Genomic DNA, 16696 nt, shown 5'->3' on the forward strand with positions numbered 1-16696 from the left:
GATGCTGGAGGCTGACAAGGTCGGACATATTCTTAAGGGGATTGCGGATGACGCATTCAACCTCCTCATCTGCAAAAATTTTTCTACAGTGGACGCCATCATAAAATAATGTCGGCGCTTTGAGCAAGCGAAGAGCCGGCGGATTAAAAGCGTGTTTACGCGCCTCCCGAATACGGCTGCAACGTCGTCTTGCGAAGACCGTGCAAGAACAAAGCCGCCACCTCTAGATTCATCGGATCAGGTTACCCAAATTGTACGGCGCGAACTTGAAGCCATTGCCTCTGCTCCGGCTCACACCGCTGCAAGTGACACGACCCCACTCACTGCTAACGTGGTTCAAGCCATCGTCCGCCAAGACCTCGCCAGCATAGGTATTCCCTCGGTGTGCGCTTTGCCCAGCCCGCAGCGAGCTCCATAGCGTCCACCTTCATCCTATCACGAGCAGCAGTTTACGGCCCGATCTCGCGACCCTGCTGCGTGGAGCACCATCGACAATTGACCAATTTGTTTTCATTGCCACCGTATCGGTCATGTCATCCGTTACTGCAATTACCGCTGGTCCTCGCCACCTCAGACTTCATCTCAACCTCACTACCAACAGGACAGCACCCCCTTCGCATCTGCCGTGCAGCCTTCTCCGCCAAACAACTACAGAAGGTTCAACAGCCGATCTCCGTCACCACATGGTCGTCAGTCGCGTTCGCCTCCAGGACGTCGCCAGTCTCGCTCACCGCAGACTCGCAGGCTGTTGTCCCCATTCAACGCCGCTCCTGCCTACCCGGAAAACTAAACGGTGCAGCACCCGGAGGTTACGCTGCATTTTCGACTCCCTCCACAAATCCTCTCTTGACGCTTCAGACGAGACAAAGTTTGTTAGACGTTGACGGTGTGGCTATTTCTGCCCTTATAGATACTGGAGCGCACATTTCTGTAATGAGCGCGAACCTTCGCCGACGCCTACATAAAGTGCTCACGCCTGCCGCTTCCCGCACACTTCGTGTCGCTGAAGGGAGGACCCCTGACGTTCAAGGGATGTGCACGGCCCGTGTGTCCATTGCCGGTCATCCTACATTAGTTCAGTTTGCCATCATTGAAATGTGTCTTCATGACCTAATACTTGGTTTGGACTTCCTGTCACGTCATTCTGCGCTCATTGATTGTGCCACTGGTGCTCTTCATCTTGAGCTGTCGCAGCTTGCCGATTTTCCAGCTGACTATTCTCCCCGTTTACGCTCTCGTCACCACGTTCACTTGCTTCCGCAAGCTGCTACAAATGTCAGTTTGTCGTGCTCACGTCATGTGCACGAAGGTGACTACCTTGTCACTCCTATAGTCGACGTACTGATGGCACGAGACGTCGCCCTTGCTCACACTGTTGTCACCGTTGCTAATAGTACAGTGGTTATACCACTACTCAACGTGAGTCTCTTGACTCAAGTTATTCCGCAAGACATGTCCTTGGCCACCCTATCTTCACTTGACAGCTGCAACGTTACTGGTTTGGGCACCGATACTACATCCCCCTGTCTTGGCCGCAATTACACTCTGCCTGCCGATGACATTAACAAGATGATTGCTCCCGACTTCACTGCAGCGCAAGCTGCCAGCCTCCATAGTCTGCTAACATCATATAGAGACATTTTCGACTTTGACCACCACCCTCTCAGCCAAACAACTGCAGTGACTCACCGAATCAACACTGGTGATGCCAGTCCTATACGGCGGCGTCCATTTCGCGTAACTCACAAGGAACGCCAACTAATTTAGAATGAAGTGGACAAAATGATTACTAAAGACGTAACAGAACCATCATCCAGCCCCTAGGCCTCCCCAGTCGTGCTCGTTGAGAAGAAGGATGGCAGCTGGCGCTTTTGCGTGGACTATCGCCATTTAAATAAAGTGACCCAAAAAGATGTCTACCCTTTGCCTCGGATTGATGACGCCTTCGATTGTTTCCATGGTGCCCAATACTTTTCGTCTATCGACCTTCGGTCCGGCTATTGGCAAATTTCTGTCGACCCCATGAATCGTGAAAAAACCGCTTTCGTTACGCCTGACGGCCTCTATCAGTTCAAAGTCATGCCGTTTGGACTGTGTAATGCGCCGGCGACTTTCGAGCGCATGACGGACTCCCTTCTCCGAGGATATAAGTGGTGCATCTGCTTATGTTACTTGGACGATGTCATCATCTTTTTACCTACCTTTGACAGCCATATAACACGTCTGTCAGCCGTTCTGGATGTTTTTCGAAGAGCTGCTCTCCAGCTCAATTCTGCAAAATGCCATTTCGGACGTCGCCAAATTGCCATACTCGGCCACCTTGTCAGTGCCGCTGGTGTTCAACCAGATCCCGACAAGGTGCGAGCAGTACAACAATTTCCTGAACCACACAAAACAAAGGACGTCCAAAGTTTTGTAGGGCTATGTTCCTATTTTCGTCGATTTGTCCACAACTTCGCCAACATCGCTCGACCGCTTACTGATCTCTTAAAAAAGGATGTTCCCTTCGCATGAGGCACAGAGCAAGCGGACACCTTTTCGGCTCTTATCCATCTGCTTACTACGCCACCAATACTGGCCCATTTCGACCCTGCATCACCTACAGAGCTTCGGTCCAATGCCAGTGGCCATGGAATCGGAGCGGTCCTTGGCCAACGACAGCAGGGGAAGGATTGCGTGATTGCTTATGCCAGTCGTCTTCTTTCACATGCTGAATGGAAGTTCTCCATCACTGAGCGTGAATGCCTAGCTTTAGTGTGGGCCGCGGCAAAATTCAGGCCTTACCTGTATGGCCGAACTTTTTCCGTTGTTACGGACCATCACGCTCTTTGCTGGCTGTCATCGCTGAAGGACCCATCTAGACGTCTCGGTCGCTGGGCACTCCGTCTGCAAGAATACTCATTCGTGGTCCACTACAAGTCGGGACGCCTGCACACAGACGCAGACTGTTTGTCACGTTATCCGGTTGAAACGCCCGACTTGACAGACCTTGATTCAGACCCCTGCGTTCTCTCCATCCACGCTTTGGGTGATATCTCCACCGAACAACGACGTGACCCGTCGTTACTCTCCATCATCGAGCGTCTGACCTCTGCTCCAACAGACCCTTCCGTTCGCCTGTTCAAACTGCACGACAACATTCTGTACCGTCGCAGCTTCAATGCTGATGGCCCGGAATTACTACTCGTGCTTCCCCATCACCTGCGTACCAGCGTTCTCGACTAACCACATGACGTACCTACAGCCGGTCACCTAGGCGTCTTTCGTTCCGACAATCGTGTGCAACGTCGCTTTTTCTGGCCCGGATTGTATCGTTCTGTGGTTCGCTACGTCACTGCTTGCGACCGCTGCCAACTGGCCTCCTACAGCCCATTGACATACCAACGGAACCATTCTTCCGTGTTGGCCTTGAACTGTTGGGCCCGTTGCCTACGTCCACCTCCGGAAATAAATGGGTTGCAGTCGCCACAGACTACGCCACATGCTTTGCTATCACTAAAGCACGGCCGACAAGCTGTTCCACTGACGTCGCTGACTTTCTCTTGTATGAAGTCATTCTTCATCACGGCGCTCCGCGGCAGCTGCTTACTGATCGAGGAAGGTACTTCCTTTCACGTGTTGTGGATGACATTCTCTACGCCTGCTCATAAGCTTACCACCACTTATCATCCACAGACAAATGGATTGACCGAGCGTCTGAACCGAACGCTGACGCAAATGCTGCCAATGTACGTTTCGCCAGATCACCGTGACTGGGACAAAGCACTCCCCTTTGTCACGTTCGCGTACAGTTCTTCACGGCACGACACAGCTAGTTATTCGCCGTTTTATTTGCTATTTGGCCGACATCCAGCATTACCATTTGACACGGTCATTCCTTCGGCTGCCCCCTTGTCTACTGAGTACGCCAGAGATGTCGTTTCTCTAGCCCATGCAGCCCGTCAGCTTGCCCGTGATCGGCTGCACTTGTCGCAAGCGCACCAAAAAGACCGCTATGACAGTTGCCACCAAAGCGTGCACTTCTCGCCGGGGTCTCTGGTACTTCTCTGGATACCAAACCGCCAAGTCGGCTTATCAGAGAAGCTACTATCGCACTACCATGGCCCCTACAAAGTGTTACGACAACTTAGTGACGAGAGCTACGAGATCGCACCCCTAAACAATGCCTCTTCGACCCCCTCACTCCAGACAGACGTTGTACACGTTTCCAGACTCAAACTGTATCACCCTGCTCGTTCGTCGCCGCCGTACTGAGCGCCGTGATGGCGCTTCCGCTGCAGAGGAGTGATGTTACGGAGCATCATCAACAGGAGCAAGCGTGACACTTTGTGAAAATGAAGAAGACGCTTGTGCGTTAGGCGCTTGCGTGAGAGGCAACTCAGCCGTCTTGTTCGGCTGCCGATACTCTGTGGACGCTATCCTGTAAGCCTAGATCTCGCCCTGTCACAATATCTATATTCCACCTGAAAATTTCGCACTTGTTCCAGTTTCATGCCACCCCTATACTGATGCTACAGTCTTTTTTATGCCTTCTGATATCTTCACGAGTCGTCGAGCTCTGCCGCTGCCTTTCGCAACGATTGACCTTGCCGCCGGAAGAAGCAATATGTTCATACTCAACCCGCTTTCCACACCTGTCACTTTGCTTGCAGGGGAATGTCTCGGCCGCGTGCAGGATCTCGACCCTTCGTCTTTGGTTGATGTCCCGGATGACTACCGCGACCACCCAAAATCACTGTCGGCCCTCGAGGAGTCGTCCGAGGATACGTTTTCCAGCGCCATCGCCGACACCCTCACTCCCACCGAACATGCCGACCTGCTTGATCCTCTGCATGAGTTCCGGAATTCTTTCGATGTGTCGACTCCTCAACTAGGCCACACGTCGCAAGTCAAGCATCATGTTGACACCGGCCTACACCAGCCACTGCGTCAAAGACCATACCGTGTCTCCACTGAAGAGCGCCGCGTCATCAACGATCAAGTCGAAGATATGCTTCGTAGAGACGTCATTCGACCATCTCAGAGTCCCTGGGCGTATGCTGTCGTCCTGGTGCGTAAGAAAGACGAATCTATCCGATTTTGGATGGACTATCCTCGTTTGAATAAGATAACCCGCAAGGACGTATATCCTTTGCCACGCATTGATGACGCCATTGACACCCTTCACGGAGCAGACTTGTTCTCGTCGCTAGATTTGCGGTCTGGCTACTGGCAAGTTCCAATGGCTGAAGCCGATCGCCCAAAAACTGCATTTATTACACCTGACGGACTATAGAAGTTTAACGTCATGCCCTTTGGGCTTTGTAACGCACCCGCCACGTTTGAACGACTTAAGGATAATACGCTACATGGCCTCAAGTCGAATCTGTGCCTCTACTACCTCGACGATGTCGTGGTATTCTCGCACCACTTTCCTACGCACCTCCTTCGCCTCAGGCACGTTTTGACTTGTCTGACCAACGCTGGCCTGCAGCTTAACCTGAAAAAATGCCGCTTCGCTGCACGCGAGCTCGTCATCCTAGGCCACATCGTGTCGAAGCACGGCGTATTACCTGACCCAGCAAAACTTCGAGCAGTCGCAGAATTTCCTAAGCCGACGACCATAAAAGAACTTCAGAGTTCTGTAGGCCTATGCTCTAATTTCCGGCGCTTTGTTCGCAATGTTGCATCCATCATGTCACCATTAACCCAGCTTCTTTGCGGTGACGTGAACCTTTCCTCCTGGTCTCCTGCATGTGACGTTGCCTTCACTACTCTGCGTCGTCTGCTCACTTCCCCACCTATTCTTCGCCACTTCGACGCGACGGCTCCTACAGAAGTGCACACCGACGCCAGCGGCGTCGGGCTAGGCGCTGTCCTTGCTCAACGAAAACCCGGCTATTCAGAATACTTTGTAGTCTATGCTAGTCGCACTCGGACGAAAGTCGAAACTAATTACGGCCTGACAGAAAAAGAGTGTTTGGCTCTGGTGTGGGCCGGTCGTACTTACACGGCCGCCCGTTCGATCTAGTGACTGATCACCACGCGCTTTGCTGGCTCTCCACGCTGAAAGACCCTTCTGGCCGCCTTGTGCGATGGGCACTCCGCATCCAGGAGTACGACATTCGCGTCGTATACTGCTGCGGACGCAAACACTCCGACGCTGATGCCCTGTCCCGCTCACCTTTGCCACCAGATCCGACGTGGGGAAACACGTGCCTCCAGACCTTGTCATCGTTAAATCTTGACTCAATTGCCACGGAACAACGTCGTGACCCGTGGATCGCATCTCTTCTCGAATATCTATCCGGTACCCCCAACCTTCCGGTATCTCGGTCCCTCCGACGTCAAGCTTTCCATTTTGTCATCCGCGATCAACTTCTTCATCGACGCAACTATGCTCCTGATGGCCGCCAGTGGCTACTGGTCATTCCACGCACTTTACGATCACAGGTATGCGCCTCTCTTCACGACGATCCACAATGTGGCCACGCAGAGGTGTTCAAAACATATGAACGCCTTCACCATCGCTATTACTGGCGCGGCATGTACAATTTTGTACGCAAATTTGTGCAGTGCTGTCCTGACTGCCAGCAACGCAAATCAACACCGCTACGTGCAAATGGCGAATTGCAGCCATTTCCGTGCCTTGCCAAGCTATTTGATCACGTTGGCGTTGACCTCTACGGCCCCCTTCCATTGACACCAGATGGCAATCCGTGGATTATAGTGACTGTCGACCATCGAACACGCTACGCCAAAACAGCCGCTTTACCGAGCGCTACCGCTCAGGATGTCGCCTCTTTCATTTTACGTCGCTTTATCCTTCGACATGGCGCACCTCGAGAGCTCTTTAGTGACAGAGGCCGCGCTTTCCTCTCCGAGGTCGTCGAAGCTCTGCTTTTGGAGTGCCACGTCATTCATCGGAAAACGACAGCATACCACCCGCAGACTAATGGGCTAACGGAACGGTTTAACCGCACGCTGGGTGATATGCTCTCAATGTACGTGGCATCTAATCATAGCAACTGGGACCGTGTTCTCCCATACGTCACATTCGCCTATACTACTGCAGTACAAAAAACCACAGGATTTTCACCTTTCTTTCTTCTTTATGGACGTGACCCTTCCCATACAATTGATACTCTACTTCTCTACCGTCCTGATGCTTCTGAATGTCCACCTATCTCCTATCACATATCTCGACAAGCCGAAGAGTGCCGCCAGCTCGCCCGTGCGTTCACCTCGGACGAGCAGCAACGCCAGAAAGAAAACCGTTGCACTTCTCTTCCGGATCCCAGCTATGCCCTAGGGTCTCTCCTGTGGCTTGCCATCCCATACCGAACTCCGGGACTCTCATCAAAACTTGTCTCCAGGTACAAGAGGCCTTACATAGTTTTAGAGAAAACTTCTCCGGTTAATTACCTAATTGAGCCAGTTTCCCGATCGGATGACATGCGCCAGCGTGCACGTAACATCGTCCATGTTTCCCGCCTAAAACCGTATCATGAGCCTCTCCCTGAAACTTCTTAGGTAGCCAGGATGGCTCCTTTTTCAGCGGGGGCGATTGTGAAGATGTGCCTGCAGCAAGCAGCATCGCCAACGCCCGGCTCGTGCTTCGTTCGTTGCTGTGCCGATCGATGGACGGTCCTTCACGCTGTCTCATCGCTGTCTTTAACGGCTAATAAACCTCTTCACAGCTTATTAGGCCAGCAGTGCAATAAAACTGTTCAGAGTACAGCGAAATGATCACCTACCTTTTGAGGCAGCCCCACATTTCAAAGGGGTCCTGAAACAGTTTTGATGACTTTTTGCATGCCCATTCAGGTGGTAGTCTACGTGCAGAGCCTTGGGATAATTAAAAGCAAAATCGGAACTACAGCATACGAGTCTCGGAATATTCGCTCCAGTAAAAACCTCTGAGGTATCGCACTTTACAAGCGGGTTACAAGCGGCGAAACACTCACTGGTAAGCTTGTTTTGCTCAAGCAGTAACTTTTTCAGCTCGCTGTTCTCGTGCTCTAGAGTCTCGACTTTCTGCAAGAGATCCTTGCTTTGCGAACTGGATCCATTTGAAGTGGAAGTATCCTGCACAAAACCAAAGAAACACTTGGATCAAGGATGTAACTTCTTACTCATTCTATAAGAATGTGTGTGTGTGTGAGTGTGTGAAGTTTTTGCGATGAACCAAACGTACTTGGGAAGAAAAGAGACACAATTTAGCGGTTGTCTTAATTTTATTTCCAGCGTTTTCGAGTGGTGGTCCAGTCTTCGTCAGAGTTTACCCTGAGGTTTACTCCGACAAAGACCGGCCCACCGGTCGAAACCATTGGAAATAAAATTAAGACAACCGCTTAGTTGTGTCTCTTCTCTTCCTTTCTCCCTCTCTCTCTCTCTCTATATATATATATAGAGAGAGAGAGAGAGACTGGTACACTTACGAGAAAAAGAGGTTGGTACACTTACGAGAAAGCAAGCAATTCCTTCATGGGCGTACGTTTCGGCCGTGGCACGGCCTTCGTCAGAGGCTAATCATATGTACCGAATTTATACGCACAGACATATGTTGAAAAGGCACATATGTTTTATATGACCAGTTACCACTTGTGTAACGATGGCAGGAGCAATATGGGCATTACGAAATGCCAGCAACAGTAAGCTGAAATGCAGTGCTCATGCTTGCGAGAGTGGTAGCCGTGGATATTGGATTGGATAAACTTTTATTTATTGGATAAACTTTTATTTAGCCATCGATAGTGCTGCATAGAACAACTTTAGTGAATGGCTCTTAACTACAATCGACGTTAACTCAATACTGCCTCTACCATTTTCGTAATGTAATGTTTATAGAGTTGGATTGGCAGCGCTGCAACTGCAATTCGCATTTTAGCAACATTATGCCTGCACTGGGTCTTTCCCGAAGCAGTTCTAAGACCTGGCCTAGCTCTGTGGTAGAAAACTTAATTGTTACACGGAATGCCTGGTTTCGATTCCTGCTGGGGCCATGACATTCATTCCTTGCATTCATCAGGTCAATGCTGCCGATGTCAGTTTTTCTTAAGGCTCTCGCATTTAAACTACCAGTGTCTGCTCTCGCCGTTCCTTGGTATATATATACTGTCAAACACCTGTGGCACATAACCACACACACCACAGCCCGTGATATACGGGTATGTGTCACACGTGCCTGGAGGAAAGGGTTTGATGTCGTATGCAGTGGTATTTTCACATTATTCATGTTTCGGCCAGACAGTTATAATGGACAAAGCCTTTTACACTCCCATATTAATTTTGTTGACCCTAACTTAAACAGGCAGTCACGTGAGCCCCCAGATGCAGGGCAGGGCACCAGTACATCTTTTAATTTCTGCTATATTTTTAAATGCGAACCCTTTCTTTTCATATAGGAGGCACTTTTGTCATCTATCTGTCTGTCTGTCTATATATCTGTCTATCTATCTGTTTATCTGTCTGTCTGTCTGTCTGCCTGTCTATCTATCTAGCCGCTTGACCTTGACGTCAACGAAAATTAGAATTGGCGGGTATGATGATTTGATGAATATGACATGCTACTCAAGACTTGAATTTTCTCAAAATCCTGTCACGTATGTCGTCAAACACTTCCCTTTGAACTGTGGCATGTACCCGCCGGCAGGTATGTGCCACTGGTATGCGAGTACGTGCCTCAAGTGATTGAAACTTAGTGTCTACCCAGGAACGGCGAGAACATACATGGATAATTTTAACATGTCAGCATTAAGAAAAAGCTGACATCAGCAGTGTTGACCCTAGGAACGCAGACAATAAATATCATGGTCCCGCAGGAATCGCACCCAAGCATTTTGCGTGGCAATGAAGTATTCTGCCAGAGAGCCACGCCAGATCTCGGAACTACTTTTCAAAGAGACCGAAATGTTTGTGAAACGTCAACTGTGGTTACAGTGGTCGCTTTTCAATTTCATAAATATTACATATATACTCCTATCATACAGCTGTCTCGTCAAGCTAACGTCAATTGTAGAATTGTAGTCAGGTGACATTCGCTAAAGTTGATTTATGTAGCAGTGTCTAGGAGCTACCATCTTCTCGAGCATCTGCGCTAGACATCAGCTCATTCTTTCTGGTGTTGCTAATACTCATGTTCCTGTTGGCACCAATGCGCAAACAATTGGTAACGTAAGCATCTACAACTGTTCAACGTATGTCTATGTGTGCAACATCTGCACATGTATTTAGCGCCATTTCATGACAAGTCGCTCAATTGCAAAATTATGACAAGGTCACCTTCCTCCTACATGCTTTGCATAATGTGGGATCAAGCTACGTGAGATCTGCCGAATTTTCCTTGGTAGACAGACGCACATCCTTACCTACTATGTTCAGTTTGTACTGCAATCTTGACACTGACAATTTAAATTGTTTGCACAACATATATCTTGTCATTGCAATTTGTACGCATTAAATGTTCATCTATATAGCTATACATTCATGTATTACATAAAATATTACGTGCAGTTGTTACTTCAGAGAAAAGGGACCCAGAGGAACCTATGAAAAACACTTAGTTTTTTTTACACACAATGGAAAGAATTCAGAGACTACTGAACAAGCCTGGCACTCTTGAGTCATCATCACTGGCCCTTGCGCCATGCAGCCCCATATGTCATCACGAACAAGCTCTTTACTGTTGAGATTTTCTTTCAAACTGAAAGATTAGGTAGTGAAATTCATAGAGACAACCTTCAATTTAAGCAGGAACTTGGGGAAAGTAATAAATTTAATGCCTTTTTCACATACTGTCGCATTTAGCAACCACTCCGTGAACTAGAAGACGTGACGATTTTGATACCTTCACTCCTGAATCGTTTTGGAGGAGCCGAGCTTGTCCTTGCGAAAATGTGTCCAAACAGCTTAGTACAAGGATGGCTTATCAACTTGAGATAACATCTCATCGTGAGTGTTCTCAACGAGACTCACTTGTTTCTAAGCCTTGCGTTGCTTCCCAAATGACAGCACTTGCTGAGCAAGATCTTCTATTTGAACAGCAATTTCACATTCTTTTGCGGCTAATGCGTAGAAAATGTTGTCCAGTGAAGACAACACATCGCTGGTTCATCGTCACGCAAAAGACGTCTTTCCTCATTGCACGACTCTCCAGGCGATAATTATTGAGAGACCGAAGTTCACTTTGATTACTTGACACATCAGATCAGCCTGTTCGTTGAAAATGAGAATATTTTGCAAACTGTGACAGACATTAGTAAACAATGAGACAATAAACTTCGTTAAATTTGACTTAACATATACTTCTGCTTTTTTTGACAATCAGAACGTGCTTCTTCAAAGCAAAATATTTGATATAAACATGAAAAAAATAAACTTTAGAGATAAAAACACCATAAAAATGTAAAATGGTTAAGGGGGGAGGCTACCATTGGATACAAACTTTTTTGTTTATTGAGATATCTTAATGAAATTTTCAGGATAGACTTATAGCAAAAGCATTAGAAGAACTACAAAATTTCATCAAGTTATGTTCACTGGTTTTCAAGTTACAGCAGAATATCAGGGTAGTGCACATGGTTCTCTTATTCCAGGCCTGGAGAACTTTCAAAAGGTGCTGGAACTGTGAAATTAACTATGATGATTCCCAGATTGATACTCCAGGGGGTAACAGAGCCCTTTTTTTGAATTTCCTTGCTGAAAAGTTTCAGCAGACCATCAAACTTTGTGTTCGTGATTAGGATATTATCAATCAAATTTTGATTAAATATAATAAATAACACACACAATATATTGAAAAAATGGGCTTGTCACCCCCTCAGAAATTTATTCATGTACATAATAAAAAAAGACTTATGGAAATCCAATGAGTGGTTCCAGAGATATGGCTGGAATAAGCAGCCTCACTAGCCAAAAAAGTCATTTTGAGAAAACGACGTTTGAAAGTTTTGAGCTCATAGGCAGTTCTAAAATGAACCTGCAGCGTAACTGGAGGTGTCCTTTGGCACTCTCTTTCTTTGCCCCCTTTCCATCTTCTCTAGGGATCGCTTCTTAGCCTTTTTCAAGCGCAGAGAATCTTTCTCGGCTGCCCATTGAATGGCCAGGTGGCCAGGTGTTAGCCCCACTGATGAAGCTAGCTCTTGGGTGGCCCTGTAGCAGCCAGCATTGTATCTTAGCACTGCATCATGCAGTGCTGTCTCCACAGCAATCAGTGACGCATGCTGCTCTTTGGGCATGAGGGACCACAGCACAGAGTGAAAGGACTCTGATGCATTCTGCGTCTTTGCTCCCAGGCAGCGTTGCAGAAGAGAAGCCTGTGAGAGCCTCTCATAAATGGGTAGAAGTGCATCTGCAACATAGCGCGGCAGCTTGTACGAATGCTTCGGAGGTGGAACACCGGTAATCTTGCTGGCATTGTGACGACACCAGGAGTCTGCACCCTCTGGGCACAAGTCATGGTACGGCTCCTCATCCGTCGACGTCACATGGTGATACGATGCCATCACTGCCCGCCGCATTGCAGCCATATCATCGGAATTGTTCCGTAGGGCCCAGCCATAATAATCTGTCAACTTGTCGATGAGGGCCTTTGTCAGCCTGCCCTTCTCTCCCAAAGCCTTGTCACTTTTCTGCACAAGGTTGCGAAAAGCAGTCCCCATCCTCTTGTGAACGTGGTTCAGGCATTCCTCTTTTGAAATGGGGACCAGTCCATAAAAATTTTCTTGTACAAGGGCAGAGAAGGTGGCACTATCTCCATCAGACACGAGTGTTGTGTAACGGAGGTTGTGCTTCGACAGTGAGCGTGAAAAGAGGATGATAGCTGCCTCAACCTCCATTCTCCCTGATTTAGAGTGGGTGTTTTTCTGGCACACATGATTCTCCAGCCAGCATGCATAGTCTGCGTCTCCAGGCTTTGGCCCTACTTGGCAACCAAGGCACTGATTAGACAGAACAACGGAGTCCAAGATAAGGCCCGTATGGTATTCGATAATTGCCCCGACTCCAATATGGGATGTGTGCCCACGCTTGTGCCATGTTCCATCATAACAAACTGTTATATCCCTGGTGAAATATTGATCCATTCCTTTGTAAGTGGCTTTTACAGCAGAAGCAGATTCTTCATAGAAATTTTCTATGCATTGTGTCTGCGGTTCCCTGAATTTCTTCAGGTGCTTCTGAAAGGTCTTGTGATGGAGGCCACGATGGGACACGTTCATCGCTGCCCAAAAGTCGTTGAGAGCTGTTTGTCCCTTGCCTATTTGTTTTGTTGCCATAATGGCTCTTACATTCACATCAAAGGCCTTTGTGTCATCCTGACGAGATGAACTCCATGAGCTTGAAACTACTCCACAATGCAAGCATACTAGCTCAAGCTTTGCAGCAAGTCCAAGTTGGGTGCCTCCTCGTACCTTCATCCCAATCGCGGTGCGCCGGTGGCATGGGATCCGAGATAGCAGGTCGTCTAGGCCTTCCATTTGCACAAGGAAAAATTTTTCGCCTTCACTTGTAGCGGTGGCAGCTTCATGATCGCGCTCCATTTCCTGAAATTTCCGCTCCGTCCCTGGCATAGCGCCAAGTTCTCTTTGCACAGCAGCGCGTTGTTGATCCGCCGCCTCTTTCTCCTCGCACGTCAGGAAACTTGTTCGCAAATGCACAGTTGACGACGCGATCGCACTCGAGGCCGATGAAAGAGAAGATGCGGAAGCCACTGTCGATGAGCACGAGACACCAGGCGCACTTGTAACGACAAATTCTTGCACCGGCGGAGCAGGAGTCCCGTTGCTAGGCGGGTCGATGCGACCACTCTCTTGCGTAGATGAAGCAGAAGCTGCCCCACAGGTACCGTCGGCACGATCACTGTCGGTGCACACGCGAGCGGAGAGCCTCGCCACGCGGACAAGCTTCATAGCTCGCTTCCTTGCACCGAACGATTGTAGCGTCTTCTTTTTCGTTGGGCGCATCGTGAGCGAACACAACAACGGTCTCGTATAGACGGTTGAAAATCGTCTTGTAAAGACGGTTGAAAATCGTTTCGAATACAGTTGAAACGTGAAGAGTATGCGAACGGCTGCAACGATACACGGAAGCGAGCGGAACAAAAGACGTCGGACGGAGGAGCAGCAGACGAGTGGCCGCATCGGCCGCATTACGCGCAAGAGCGCTACGTCATCGCGCGCAGCAGCCAATGGCAGTCGCGGGCTCCCCCACGTCCTTGGGGAGCGCGCGCTTCGCCCAATCCCAGCTGCGCACTTCAGCCGCGGGAAACTTGAAAGCTCTCGCGAGCCCTCCAATCATGAGCGGCTTGCTCCTCTCCTGCGCTGCTGCTGGCGACGCAGGTGGCGGGAAAAGAAAGAGCAAGAATTCACAAACAAAACAACACCAAAATGGCGGCGCTCCGTCGAGCGGTCGAGAAACTGCGATCACGCCAAGTTGGGGTATTTTGAGCGCTCGTGCGCCGCTCGAGGGACGCCGCGGCATGTTCTAAACTTTCTTTCAAATGGTTTCGCGACGAATTAATTTACAGAAAAGGTAATTTATGACACATACTGCCTGAATATGTGGTTTGCCAAAAATCGACTTTTTCGCGATTTTTTGGTTTTCAAAGGCCGCGTCCCTCCTTAATAGATTAATGCCCATGGAAATAGGCTAGCCTTTTCAGGTGTCGCACGCATCTCTCAACTTGCTCCGCACCCATCACAGTTCACAGAACCAGTACAAACCACTTGAGCAGCAACCAATGCTCCTGGGTGGCATAAAGCATCTGAAGAGTGCGGCACGTCTCAGTGCCTCTGAGAAAAAGGAAGAGTGGGATGCAAAGCAGATGTGAGAAAGGGAAAGAGCAGGACAGGCAAGGATGCACCCTGTATATGCCATGGGGACAATCAACGTCACAGCCATCAACGCCCAACCCCACGCACTGACAACACTCCAAAAGTACAGCGGCCTGTTAAAAAACCACGTTAACTAAATTTTTCTTATTGATCCACCACAGTGGATCAGTGGCTACAATGCTCTGCTGCTGAGCTGAAGATAGTGGGTTCGATCCCAGCAGCGGTGGTCGCATTTTAGTGGAGACGAAATGGTTGAGGCCCGTGTCCTGTGCGATGTCAGTGCACGCTAAAGAACACTAGATGGTCCGAATTTCCGGAGTCCCCCACCACAGCATTTCTCATAATCATATCATAATCATAATCATAATCATTTCTCATAATCATAGAGGTTTTGGAATGTAAATCCCCACATACTATATATAAAGTTATGCTTACTTATTTATTTTCAATACTGTCAACCTCACTATAGGAGTCAATACAGGGGGCATAATGAACATAATATTCAAGAAAAAGTAATAACATTCAAAATACCATGTCAATTCACTCAGACTATTCATAGACGACAACTAAATACAAGAAGCAGTGACTTCGTTATACAGCGCAAATGAACAAGAAAATATTCGTGTCAGAATTTTCGCACAGTGTACAAGAATGTCTGTATTTAGCGCATCTTCAAATCTAGCCGAACAATCATGCATCAGGCAATTTGCACCACAGTTTGTGTAAAAATTTGTAGTGAAATTTTAAAGTTTTCGTCATTTTTTCTTCATATTTTAGTTCAGTAGTCACTCGAAGAACACCAGATGGTCGAAATTACCCAAGGTCCCCCACTAAGGCATCAACCATAGCCTCAGTTGCCCCGGGAAATTGAACCCCATAAGCCATCTATGAAGTTATTCACACTGCCTACCTCGTCACTGCGCTTTCTCTTCAGACCAGAGTGCTGATCTGATGGTTCCTTTTCTGCAGGCTGTATCGCCACCTCGGTCTTTTCATTATCAGGCGCACTAGTCTCGCACATAACCTCCTCAGGTTCAACCACAATGACATCGTCCGCCGTGGAGTGTGCTCCTTCCGTCAAACTGTTCCAAGCTGAAAAACACGAAAAGAAAGCGATGGCCAAGTGCCTTATAACCGGTAGTGTCCCGACTTGATGGCGTGGCACAGGTCGCATGGGGCGTTTCAGGGCCCATTAGGTCAATGGTCAATCCAAAATTCGACAGCCTTTGAGCAACAGAATCAGACGCAGCATGAACATGCCCTTCTCGTTCAAAGTGGGCTATACTCGTGATTAGAAATGCATATCAAAACAGTATGCTTTCATAGCAGCATGTTTTAGTGCTACATATTATTCAACTAAGTATTATGGCCACTTGAAAGGTGCAAACTTCACAAGCTCTAGACAACAACAATGTGCTCATGGTCCTCATGCTGTCTTGCCATGTCTAGCTCGCCACTGTTTTACTGCACAGCAACTTACAAGGCACAAAATAGTACTTCTAACCACATGCAAACAATTCATTCAAACTTTTAAACAAGAATTAATTACATGTCTATACTTTCAAGTGGATCTATGAATTTTCGGTGACACGACAATAACAATTTAGATCTGCAATCGTACAGTTTTAACAAGAAGCACCTGGACCGCTCGGCAGTCAATCAGAACTGCCGTGTAGCAGAACAACAACTCCATGCAACAAGAGCTCAATTCAGGCGAGTTGATTCATTGTAGTTGTATTGTAGTAACAGTGTGACAATGGTAGGAGAAAACAATATAAACAGAAAAGAGTGCTGACTGTAATTTAATTTATTGAAGGTGCTAGGACCACATTTCTACAGAGTGCAAGAACAGGGCTGATGCGCGACAGCACATGTGCGACCAT

At 48.2% G+C, this 16696-nt stretch overlaps 1 protein-coding gene across 2 annotated transcripts in view; it reads right to left on the reverse strand.

Annotated features, from left to right (window-relative positions):
• Window positions 1-16696, reverse strand: part of LOC119163860 (uncharacterized) — a 106773-nt gene that overhangs the window by 71513 nt on the left and 18564 nt on the right. For both annotated transcript variants that reach the window (XM_037415932.2, XM_037415933.2), the window contains exons 3-4: window positions 15724-15905; window positions 7947-8067 (exon numbers count right to left, since the gene is read on the reverse strand). In XM_037415932.2, the coding sequence (XP_037271829.2) occupies window positions 7947-8067; window positions 15724-15905 (303 nt within the window). The remainder of the gene's footprint in view (window positions 1-7946; window positions 8068-15723; window positions 15906-16696) is intronic.

The sequence above is a fragment of the Rhipicephalus microplus genome, chromosome 8, assembly GCF_043290135.1.
Source record: "Rhipicephalus microplus isolate Deutch F79 chromosome 8, USDA_Rmic, whole genome shotgun sequence".
NCBI lineage: Eukaryota > Metazoa > Arthropoda > Arachnida > Ixodida > Ixodidae > Rhipicephalus > Rhipicephalus microplus.